The sequence below is a fragment of the Ursus americanus genome, chromosome 34 (assembly GCF_024610735.1).
Source record: "Ursus americanus isolate L20-20 chromosome 34, mUrsAme1.1.p, whole genome shotgun sequence".
NCBI classification, from domain to species: Eukaryota; Metazoa; Chordata; class Mammalia; order Carnivora; family Ursidae; genus Ursus; species Ursus americanus.
In genome coordinates this window covers 14,150,192-14,162,972 of record NC_142160.1, presented here as the reverse complement: position 1 = coordinate 14,162,972, position 12,781 = coordinate 14,150,192, and the positions used below count along the sequence as shown (strand labels likewise).

Genomic DNA, 12,781 nt, shown 5'->3' with positions numbered 1-12,781 from the left:
AGATCTAAGTCCAGTAGAATAGGTGATATTTCAGTTGATGATACACTGATATTTAAAATAAAATCATTATTATCAATTATTGCCTACTTATTTCTCCAGTAGAGCTAGCATTGGCTTCTTGAGTTTGCTGTTTATGTAATGACTTGATATGGAAAACTAGGGAGAGAATATAAAATATTCCTAAATGTAAAAGAAACTCTGAAGTTAACGACTTTATGCACAATGGTGAGTTATTGGAAGTCTAATTCCAACAACAAGAAAATGAATATTGCCTTATTTATTTCTACCTCATTTTATTCCAAAGGGAATTTAACACATGACCATTGTGTATCCTAACCTCCCATTCCAGCAGCTACCATTTTGGTTCAGACTTTGAGATGCGAGGTAAAATCTTAAATAGTTCGTAGGGGAATAAAATTGCAATACCATTTAAAATTTTTTAACCTGTTACTTTGATTTATTTCATGCATTTTTCTATGATACAGATATTTGGACCGGTGCAGCAAATCATGAAGTTTAAATCTTTAGATGAGGTGATCAAGAGAGCAAATAATACTTTTTATGGCTTATCAGCAGGAATCTTTACCAAAGATATCGATAAAGCCATAACGGTCTCCTCCGCTCTGCAGGCTGGGACAGTGTGGTAAGTCCAATCTACCCAATACCGTCTTTGCAGTATTAACCGCATTAACATGTTACTTTGAGTTTGTTCTTTCTATTTATTTACCTATTTATTTTTGAGGTATTGACATGATACTACTTTCAGGTTACGACACAATAATTTGATATCTGTATACACCGCAAAGTGATCCCTACAATAAGTCTGGCTATCATCAGTCACTCTCCGAAATTAAATTTTTTTTCTTGTGGTGAGAACTTTTAAATTTACTGTCTTGGCAACTATCAAATGTGTAGTACAAAATTATGTACTGTAGTTGCCATGTTGTACATTATACCCCCATGACTTACTTATTTTTTACCTGGAAGTTTATACCTCTTGACCCCCTTTACATGTATGTCCCACTCCCTACATCCTATCAGTCTGTTCTCCGTACCCATACATTTTGTTTTGTTTGTTTTGTTTCTTAGATTCCACATGTAAGTGAAATCATACAATATCTGTTTTTCTCTGACTTCTTTTTCTTAGTATAATACCTTCAAGGTCCATCGTGTTGTCACCAATGGCGAGGATTTCCTTTTTTATGGCTGGGTAGTATTCCATTGTACACATACATCACATCTTTATCCATTCATCCATCAGTGGACACTTAGGTTGTTTCCATATCTTGGCTATTGCAGCTAGTGTTGCAATGAACATAGGGTGCATATATCTTTTTAAACTGGTATTTTTATTTCCTTCGGATAAGTACCCAGAAGTAGAATTGCTGGATCGTATGATAGTTCTATTTTTAATCTTTTGAGGTGCCTCCATACTGTTTTCCATAGTGGCTGCACCAATTTCCATTCCCACCAACAGCACAAGAGTTCCTTTTTCTCCGTGTCCTCGCCAACGCTGTTATTTCTTATCCTTTTGCAATTAGTCATTCTGACAGGAGCGAGTTAACATCCCAAGTGGTTTTGGTTTGCATTTTCCTGATAATGAGTGATATTGAGCATCTTTTCCTGTGCCTGTTGGCCATCTGCATATCTTCTTTGAAAAAATGTCTATGTAGATCCTCTGTCCATTTTTTTATTGGACTGTTTGTTTTTTGATTATTTGTTGTATGACTTCTTTATGTATTTTGGAGGTCAATCTCTCATTGGATATATGATTTGAAAATATTTTCTCCCATTCAGTAGGTTGTCTTTTCATTTTGTTAATGATTTCCTTTGCTGAGCAGAACCTTTTTAGTTTGATGTCCCCACTTGTTAATTTTTGCTTTTGTTGCCTTTGCATTTAGAGTCAGATTTAAAAATTTATTGGCAAGACTTACATCAAGTAGCTTACTGCCTGTGTTTTTTTCCTAAGAGTTTTATGGTTTCAAGTTTTATATCGAAGTCTTTATTTTGAGTTATTTTTGTGTATGGTGTACAATACCAGCCAAGTTTCAGTATTTTGCATGTGACTATCCAGTTTTCCCAACACCAGTGATTGAAGAGACTGTCCTTTCCTCATTTTCTATTCTCGCCTCTTTTGTCATAAATCAGTTACTGTATATACATGGGTTTATTTTTGGGTTCTCTATTCTGTTCCACACAGTGACAATTTTACTTCTCCCTTTCCTATTTGGATAGTTCTATTTCCTTTTCTTGCCTAATTGCTCTGGCTAGGACTTCCAATATTATGTTAAATAAAAATGATAGGAGTGGACATCCTTCTCTTGTTCCTGATCTTAAAGGAAAAACTTTCAGCTTTTCACCATTAAGTATGATGTTAGCTGTGGCTAACGTATGTGTCATACATGGCCTTTATTACGCTGTGTTATATCCCCTCTATTTCCTCTATCCCCACTTTTTGAGAGTTTTTACCATTAATGGATGTTGAATTTTGTCCAGTCTTTTTATACATCTATTGAGCTTATCATATGATTTTTTTTTAAAGATTTTATTTATTTATGTGACAGAGAGCCAGCCAGCGAGAGAGGGAACACAGCAGGGGGAGTGGGAGAGGAAGAAGCAGGCTCACAGCAGAGGAGCCCGATGTGGGACTGGATCCCGAAATGCCGGGATCACGCCCTGAGCCCAAGGCAGACGCTTTAAAGACTGCGCTACCCAGGCGCCCCTTATCATATGATTTTTATCCTTTATTTTGTTAATGTGGTAGATCATGATTGATTTGCAGATGTTGAATCATCCTTGCATCCCTGGAATAAATCCCACTTGATCATGATGTAGGACTCTTCTAATGCATCATGGAATTTGGTTTGCTAATATTTTCTTGGTGATTCAGCATAAGGATGTTCATCAAGGATATTGGCCTATAATTTTATTTTTTTGTGATGTCCTTTTCTGTTTTGGTATCAGGGTGATGCCGGCCACATAAAATGAGTTTGTCTTTAAGTTTTTGGAAGAGTTTGAGAAGGATAGGTATTAAATCTTTGCATGTTTTGTAGAATTCATGAATAAATCCGTCTGGTCCTGAAATTTGTTTGTTGGGAATTTTTTGATTACTGATTTGATATCCTTATTAGTAATTGATCTATTCAGATTTTCTATTTCTTCATGATTCAGTCCTGAAAACTCTTAATTTTTTTTAGAATTTAATCACCTTTTTTTAAAAGATTATTTATTTATTTATTTGTTAGAAATAGGGCACAAGCAGGGGGAGTAGCAGACAGAGGGAGAAGCAGCCTCCCTCCTGAGCAAGGAGCCTGATGCAGGACTCGATCCCAGAACCCTGGGATCATGACCTGAGCCGAACGCAGACGCTTAACCGACTGAGCCACTCAGGCATCCCAGAATTTAATCATTTCTTTTAAGTTGTCCAATTTGTTGGTGTATAATTATTCATGGTATTCTCTTAAGATCTTTTCTATTTCTGTGGTACTGGTTGTAACTTCTCTTTCGTTTCTGATTTATTTATTTAAACCTTCTCTTTTGTTCTTGATAAGTCTAGCTAAAGGTTTGGCAATTTTGTTTATCTTTTCAAAGAACATACTCTGAGTTTCACAGATCTTTTCTACTGTCTCTCCAGTCTCTATTCCATTTATTTATTTCCACTGTGACCTTTCCTATATCCTTCCTTCTGTTAGCTTTAAGCTTCATTCTTCCTTCATTTTCTGGTTTCTTTAGGTGTGAAGTCAGATTGTTTATGTATGTGTTCATGGGAAAAGGTGAGTTCAGGATAATCCTATGTTACTGTCTTGATCCACGCCTCACTTTGATTTTTTTCATTTGGAATCACATGGCCTGCTGGAGAAGCAGTTACTGCGCTAAACCAAAACCAAAACAAACAAAACAAAACAACAACAACAACGAACCAAAGCAAACAAAGAAATTGAAGAAAAAACCTGCTCTATTGGAAGAACTCCAGAAGGGTATTTTCTCCGTACTAGCCCCTAAATTGCTTACCCACAATATTTTAATGTTTGGCTAATATAATGTAAGTGTTACTCAGTAATTTCTAGGTACTTGGCACTGTGCTATACACAAGGGAGAGGAACTTCTGCTTTAATCCATTTAATTAAATAGTGAGACAATATCTTTCGAAGCCCTTATATCTGCAAATCTTTAATTCTTATATCAGTTTCTTATTCTGGGATTATTAGAGATGTCTGAAGGTCTTAATTTGGAAGAATGTAGTCATTTTGAGAAACGTGCCCGTTCATTTTTAACCTGATTTATACATGCTTTATATCTGATTTAGAAGGATACAGTATATCTCTGATTTTTATACTTTAAGGCAATGCCCCTCAACCTGTTGCACCTCTGCTCAGCCCCCAGTCTCTGGACTGCTGTGTTGGTAATTTTTACCCCATTGAACCTCATTTTGTCCTCTCAGTCCTGTCAATATTGAAAGATTATTTTCCTTCTAGATAATCAGTCATACCTACTCCAGTTAAAAATCCATTAGACATTGAAAAATTATTTATTTATTTATTTATTTATTTATTTATTTATTTATATTTTTATGTGATCTCTATGCCCAACATAGGGCTTGAGCTCACAGCCCCAAGATCTAGAGTCACATTCTCCACCGACTGAGCCAGCCTGGTGCCCCGAGCGTCACAGTTTTAAGGAAAAGCAGCCTGTTGTTTCTTTCCCAACCCTGCATTACTGAGCAAGGGGGCTGAAAAGTATTGATCCTTCAAAGGGACAGCCAGGCAGTCCTTGCCCCACTCAGTGGCTCTGGAATCTTTTTTCCTAATCAGAGAATCACCATTTAGTCAATATGTTCTATGCCAGGCAGTATTCTCCGTTCCTTATGTTCATTATCTCATTTCACCTTACAACAATGGTGTGATTGTTATGCCAAATTTATCGAAGAAAAAAGTGTAGTTTAGTGAAGGTAAGTCATTGATCAAAGCTTACACAGTAAATGGCTGCTGAGATGCCATTTGGACCTGACAGTAGTGATTCTCAGCCCTGGCTCTGCATTATCATCTGGGGAGTGCCAGTGATAAACTGACTGGCATCAGATGATGACCATCAAATCCATCAATTATATCAAAGTCTGAGATTGAATGTGGACTTTTATTTAAAGGTTTTTATTTAAAGAGTATTTTTCAAAGTTCCCGTGTGATTCTTTGTGCAACCAGGACAGAGAAATTGCTTGAAAGCCTGATTCTTTCTATAATGGGATGTTTCCTTTCAGAGACTTAAAATCAAGCAAATTCTTCTTAAATAAAGAGTAAGGCTAGTGCTTAAAGTGCAGTTTTCCTGTGATAAAATTATTAATAAGATTCAGCATTACTATTACATGTATGTATATTATCTCCAGTTACTAAAAACTTTTTACGTACCAACCACTATAAGAAGGACATTCTATTAAAAAAAAAAAAAAGCACATTGTATACATCACCTTACTTATGCCTTGAAATAACCTGATTAAATATGATCACTTCCATATTAAATATTATCACTCTCACAAGGGGAACAGATATGTTTAGACAGGCCTTTCTGAGTATCACCTGGGTACGAAGGGGGCAAAGCCAGGCCTTGTGGGTTTGGAACCTCCCTTCCTTATAACAAGAAAAGGCTGTGGAAGGAGAATCAATTGACAAGGATGATTATTTTGAACTTAATATCACTGAATATTTCTTAGCTCTCCATTTACTTAAACTAAAATAGTTTCATTTCCAGTATAGGGTCAGAAGAGCAAACTCATTTTCTGTACCTTTTCACAAAGACAAGTTTCAGGTTTTTGACTTTGGAATGTTGTATGCCTGCTGGACTGGGGAGCAGATGACATCATTCTGCCCAGTGGTGTGGAAATCCCCAGTCAGGAATTCCTCTGCTATTAAAACAGAGGCATATTATTGCTGTTTATTCTAGAACATAATTTAAGTTCTGACGTTGTCCCCGACATAGTTTCCATTTGGTGTTTTCAGGATAATTACTGAATCCCAGGGCTGCTGGGATTTTACCCATAATTTCAGAGTAGGGAATCTGATTTTGTAGTTTGAAGGACAATTAAACAAAGCAGAGACAAGTTGTCTTTTGAAAGCACACATTTATTTAAGGAACTGTGCTCCAGAAGGAGAGACTTCAATAAGAAACTGTGGTCCAATGAGTACATGGAGCTCTGAGAATTGGGGAAGTAAATGCTTTAACTAAGGAAATGTCTGAATATTATCTCAGGATCAAATTCGTAGTCAAACTCCATGCATAATACAATGTATCTAGAAGTCACATTGTTGTTCTCCTATTTTAATAACATCAAGGAAGAGGAAATATTTTAAAAGAACATTGTTTCTCCTTTAAATAATATTTTTTCTTCTTATGTATAATGAGAATCATATAGGCAATTGAATTTTGCTGTTCAGTTTGGCCACCAGGAGATTGAAAGCTAAACGCATTGCTCACGCCCTGCAAAACTGTATTCTAACTTTTCCTCCTTGTCTTGACCTTTTATCATAATTTTTCCTTTAATTCTAAATAATCATGCTTTTGTAATTATATTTGTTCATAAAACATCTTCATTTTATGAAATATGGCAAGGGATAAACAAATTGATAGTGAAACCCAACTCCTGCTAAGGCCTCTCTAAGTAATTTATTAAACCAATTTATGGAAGAAGGAACTGAGTAATGTGATACATATTACAATTGCAAAAGATCATTGATTCCAGCCTGTTACTTACACAATCCTCAAGAGAATTACAAAGCTTGTGAATATAGGCAGTAAAGAACACCCACCCAACAAACTCCAGTTCTCTGACAGACCATATCCTCTTTCCAATGGCACGTTGGCTCTTCTGTCTTTTAGAATTGAAACTACAAGTTCTTAGGGACACAGTGTACCACCAAAATAACTCTCCACACACAGAGCTGTGCCATTCTGTTTCTTTCTAGACAGTACATACACATGTATTTCCGCATTCTAATTTATAGTACTGTGGGGTTTTTTTTAATGAGTTGGTTATATTGAAATTAACAAGGACCTTTAAATTTCCAAATTCGAGAGTTATTTCATAGGTTGAGTATGATCCACAATGTACTTCTTTTTTCCTCAGGGTGAATTGTTATAGCGCGGTATCTGCCCAGTGCCCCTTCGGTGGATTCAAGATGTCTGGAAATGGAAGAGAAATGTAAGAATAACTTTCTACTAAGTTAAATGCTTCCCTTGATCAAAACGGTTGTCACCCCAGAGAATCAATCCATAGTTGCTACTTGGATTAAAACCTGCCTCTGTTCTCTCCTGGAGATTCATACTGTCAAATTGCTTTTAAATGCTGGATTTAGCCCATAACTTCAAAAAAAAAAATGATGCCAGAAGGGAAATATAACATGTTAAGCTCCTACTATTCATAAGGGACCATGCTAAGCACTTTACATTGGTTATTGAAATATTGCCTACTTTTGGCATTTCTTGCTGTATATAAGAATGTAATCTCTCTGGGAAATATTTCCAAAAAGGAAGAAAAACTACAAATTGATTACTGTTAAGAAGTGTGAAAATATAAGAACACTCTAGTCATTTGTATATACCTCTTAAGTAAGTAAATTAGTACCTTTATCTCAAAAAGGTTCTCAGTGTCAGAAGAGTAACTCTCATTTGATGAAATATTTTGATATGGAACCTAAAATTTTAAATTTACCTGAATTAGTTATTTTTGATATATATCAAATATATATATTTGATGTAAATATATACTATATATATAAATAGAAATGTGATATTTATATCTTATATAAGTTTATATCATATATAAGTTTATATTTGATATATATTTATATATGATACATATTTGATATAGGTGATTTATATATTTGATATATATGATTTATGTATATGATTTATATATGACTTAAATATATATTTGATATATATGATTTGATATATGATACATATATTTATATATGATATGTATATATATCATGTATAAACGTAAAGGGTAATTTGACTAAGGAAAAAATGTTTTATAGTCATGACTAGATTGAGAATATATAAATTCATTTAGAAGCCTTCAAGTTGCTTTTGAAACCTGGGTTTATAGACTTTTTGAAAATGTACATATACATATGTATACACAGAAAGTGGTGGCAATATATTTAGTTTTGTTATCAATACATTTTAAAAGTCATGAGGAATAAAGACACATCATATACAAACCTTACGGAATCAAACATAGGAAAGCGGCACGTTCTGTAAATAGCAAGTAAAAATGAGTCTCAGTTTCTAAAGGTCATGAGCGAATTAAATAACCATCTACTACTTTGTCACTTAAAGAAATCAGCAAAATTACAATGAAGCAATCATCTTTGGGGAGCCAGTAAAAAGGCAGAACGATAAAATGATCTGTCCTCCTTCTCAATATACGTTCATTAAGTTCGTGCCGTGTATATTAGGGCCCAGGAGCCCGAAATACACGATACCACATCCCATCCTCCATATGAGTGTGGTGGCAGGAGAAATTTGTAAAAGGATAAGTCGTGTAAAATAACCTACTCACACTATGAAGTAAATAGTCATAGACGGGAGTTCTAAGTCACGGAGATAGAACAGCAGAAGAAATGCAGACACAGCACTGAAGGACAGAAAATCTGGGCACCACCAGAATATAACATCCATGGCCTTGCTCTACCTCTCACGATTTTCATCTGCCAGATACGATCAGCAGTCACGGGTGGGGACAGGAGGCGGAGAACAAAGCAGAGACTCTAGGAGCTCCGTTCCACACTTAAGATTCTATAGTTTCAACCCTGTGGGAACTCAGTGGATGAGAACTTACTGGCAGCTGACAGAGTCAGAGAAGACCTCACAGAAGATAGAGCATTTGCTCTAGGGCATGAAACAAATGTAGGATGTCAGGAAGCAGAGAAGGGAGCATTCTTGAACAGCAGGTGACATTGACACGTTGGGGGGTCAGCGAATTTGGATGGCTGGTGGGGATTTATGGGGTTGGAGAGTATGATGTCAGTTAAATAGGATACAGAGTAAGAAGTCTTGTATTCAGGAAAATTGGCTTACATTTTGTTAGTAGAGCGGTGAGAAGCCATGGATCTCTTTAGAATGTTGGTGGGGAGAGAGAATGGCAAAAGCTCGACTCATAGAAAGAACATGGCGCGTAGAGGAAGCATGATTGGCCACTAGCTGACCTGCACTTGAACCCCAGTTCCGTCTCTTGCTAGCCATGCAGTCTGTTTCAAGTTGTCCAACGTGTGAGCCTACGTTCCCTCCTATTTAACATGGAGATGCTAACAAACCTCTTAAGGTGGCTGTTTGAGAGTGAAGTGACACACTGTGCGTCCATTCCCCAGCATTCTGTCACCAGGTGGCGACTCAGAAAATGGTTCCTTTCTTCCCTGGTTCCTTTTCTTCATAATATCCATTATTAGAGAGTCCCTTTGCAGAACAAATTACTGTACAAAAAGCTGTAACAAAGCTTAGGTTATTCTGAAGGACGATTAACTCATAGCTGGCCCAGCTACTGAACACATTTTCCTAGGAATGTTGAAGATAAAATAATCAAAAGGGACAAAATGACTAAAGAAGACCAAATATGTCACTTTTGTTGAATACAGTAGGTCCAACTTTGAGGCATAAGGAAATCAAGTAAGAGAGGGAAATGGAAAAATAAGAATCAAACATCAATAATTTCTTAAAATTCTGTCATGTGATTATAGATAATTTCCTTCTATATCTATATAAATACAAGAGAATATTTATGGTGTAATTTTTTACAGCAAAAGTTCTGGCTGAGGATGCTGTTTATATCTACCCGAAACCAAATTTGATGAACTTAATAAGTCATTTGCGACAAGATGTTTAAAGAGAATTACTGAAGCAGTAACCTTACATGACTCCCAAGGGTTCAAATACAATTTGTCCTTAAAGATAGAAAGATAATGGGTCAGTTGGGAACAGAGTCCTCAAAGAGCCCAACATGGTGGGGCGCAGACCTCAGCGTGGTTGTGATACTAAGTGCCCGGACCTGGGACTGGGTCTCCGATCATGGTGCTGGCACTGGAAGGAGTCACGTGGTAGAGATTCCTTCCTTTGTGTAATTGAACTAATTTTCACTTCGGTTAACATAAGTCCCTGGAGACGTCACCAGTATACCATTGCAAACTGATGGTTCTTAGCACCTCGCGAGGTATTTCTTTCCTCCTGTCACAGCCTTGCCGAAAAGGGGAGGATGCAAGTGTTATAAACCACCGGACTTACAGAGAAAGCTCATGTGAATAGTTCTTGGTTCTGTGCTCCAAGTCAGTCCAGTAGACATCATCCCCACGCTCCTTAAGTAGCACCAAGCTCAGGTCTGGGTCCAGGGTGAAAAACAGATGTAACTCGCTTGCTAGGACCTTATTACTACAGTGTGGACAGGGGCGAGAAGCAAGGGTGTCACGTGGAAGTTTGCTGGAAATACAGACTCTCGGGCCGCTCCCCAGCCCTACTACTGAAACGGAATCAGCATTCTAATAAGGCCCCGGGTGACTGGTACCTTGAGGATTTTAGCAGCACAGAACCAGTAACTCACAGAACAGCAAGATAAAGAGAAGTGCAAACAGATGTGTTTGTGTTATATCGTAGACACAGGAATGTCTATGCATCGGAAGACGTAGGAGCAGGACTCACTTCAGCCTGAGTATGACGATAATCACACTTAGGACTCTCCTGAGCGTTTCAAGTGTCGTGTCACCCAAAATACAACGGAAAGCCCATTGGCAAAACTCATGGGTTAATTTATCTAACTTTGTGAGATAAAATACTTACTAAAATATTATCCTTTAATGGGTTTTGGGCAACTGAAGCTAAGTCCTTTAATTACTTTGAAGAACATGTTCACTGGAGGTTTTAGAAGGTATTTTCAGAAGCTTAATCGCCCAAGAAAATAATCAGCGTTAAGAGGATTAGGTTACCCAGGAGAGAAAGATGTCTCCCACGTACCTGTCTACATCACCAGAAGGGGGGGTAGGAGAGGGTCAAGATCCTTTTCCTCTGTGAGCCTGCATGTGCCTGAGTGTTATAATTTTTAGAGTGCTCCTGTGTACATGCAATTCCATCCTCTCACCAAAACAATATAGAGAATAAGGAACTCCATGCTTTTAGTCATTTTCAAAATAGAGTAAATCACAGTTTCCAAAACTGGTGGGTGCTCTCGATAAAGCCAATCACGGGATACCGATATCCTAACTGATTGACTCAGGTTAATTCTTGATCATTTGGGTTGGATTTAAGAGTTTTATATGCAAATGGCTGGGGTTGCATGAATAGAAAAACCCCCAAACCACAAAAAGCCCAAAGGTTTGAATTTGGGCCAATGAACCCTCTCTTCCCTCTCTCAAAACAAACAAACTCTAACACTAAAGGTCAGGATTTTTGTTTTGTTTTGTTTTGTTTTCCCAAAAGTCTAGAGATACTGTTAAAACTACAGCTGGAAAATATTTTGTTTCAAACCATATCAGGGTACGTTAGCATGAAAATACCCCTCATCACTTCTGGGCCAATCACACACAATAAAAATGCTAAGCTAAGCTCTACTTGAATTTATAGTTCTACTCCACTACTCAAGTGATTATATATTACGACTTCTCCTCTTGTACGGTATCTGTCTTATTTATTCGAACCTAAAGTAGAAATGGTAAAATTCTTGTTGGACTGAACTGTCTTTGTGTATGTGTGTGTGTGTGTGTGTGTGTGTGTGTGTGTGTGTGTGTGGTGAGTTTGTTTATAGTCAAATACAACAGTCAAAAAAGGACAATTTATGTGAAAATCAACAGAATGTACATAGTCATTTAAAATGCAAAATTTTTAAAAAAGCTTAAAAAGTTTCCCCACAAGGGGATTTATGTGAGACCAGATATCTTATGGTTGGCTGGCTACTATTTGAAATGCTTCTGTACACAGAAAATATTTTCCATTGTCCCTAGCCAGATAGGCAAGAACGAATTTGTACTAAATCATGGACTACGGTACGTTTGCACTGCTGCGCTCAATTCTGTGGGTTTCTCCCCCTCTCTCTAGGGGAGAATATGGTCTCCACGAATACATAGAGGTCAAGACGGTCACAATGAAAATTTCTCAGAAGAACTCATAAAGAAACCACAAGAATGGAGCGAAGAATCCTCAATGACTAAACATCTCCTACAGTCGCTAATATATTGTAGTGAGATTTAAATACAACATTGTTCTTTTCTTGATTTTTTTAAACATAGACTAATCATATAAGCATTAAAAGTACACATAGAAAACATGACATGTTGGGGCGCCTGGGTGGCACAGCGGTTAAGCGTCTGCCTTCGGCTCAGGGCGTGATCCCAGCGTTACGGGATCGAGCCCCACATCAGGCTCCTCCGCTATGAGCCTGCTTCTTCCTCTCCCACTCTCCCTGCTTGTGTTCCCTCTCTCGCTGGCTGTCTCTATCTCTGTCGAATAAATAAATAAAATCTTTAAAAAAAAAAAAAAAAAGAAAACATGACATGTAGCTTATTCTGAAAGAATCCTTTATCTTCTGATACATGACCCCCAAGTCCTATCAGTAAAGAAAAGGATGGGTCTGATGTCACATCTCTCCAAGTTCCGTAATAGTGATGTGCTTCTCCTTGTAGCTACTCCTCTGGATAATCATGTTATAGAAGAGGACCAGTTGTCACGTAGCTTCTTTCTCTAACAACCCCTTGAAGTCCTAACACACCTTTGAACTGCAGAGTAGATATGTTCTGTTCCCAGTTGTGAA

At 37.2% G+C, this 12,781-nt stretch overlaps 1 protein-coding gene across 1 annotated transcript in view; it reads left to right on the top strand.

The window, feature by feature from the left end:
* Nucleotides 1-12,518, top strand: part of LOC123781490 (aldehyde dehydrogenase 1A1-like) — a 56,703-nt gene extending 44,185 nt beyond the window's left edge. The window contains exons 11-13 of the mRNA XM_087858811.1: nt 486-643; nt 7,115-7,189; nt 12,070-12,518. Coding sequence (XP_087714937.1) covers nt 486-643; nt 7,115-7,189; nt 12,070-12,142 — 306 coding nt within the window. The 3' untranslated portion in view covers nt 12,143-12,518. The remainder of the gene's footprint in view (nt 1-485; nt 644-7,114; nt 7,190-12,069) is intronic.
* The last annotated feature ends 263 nt before the right edge of the window (nt 12,519-12,781 follow it).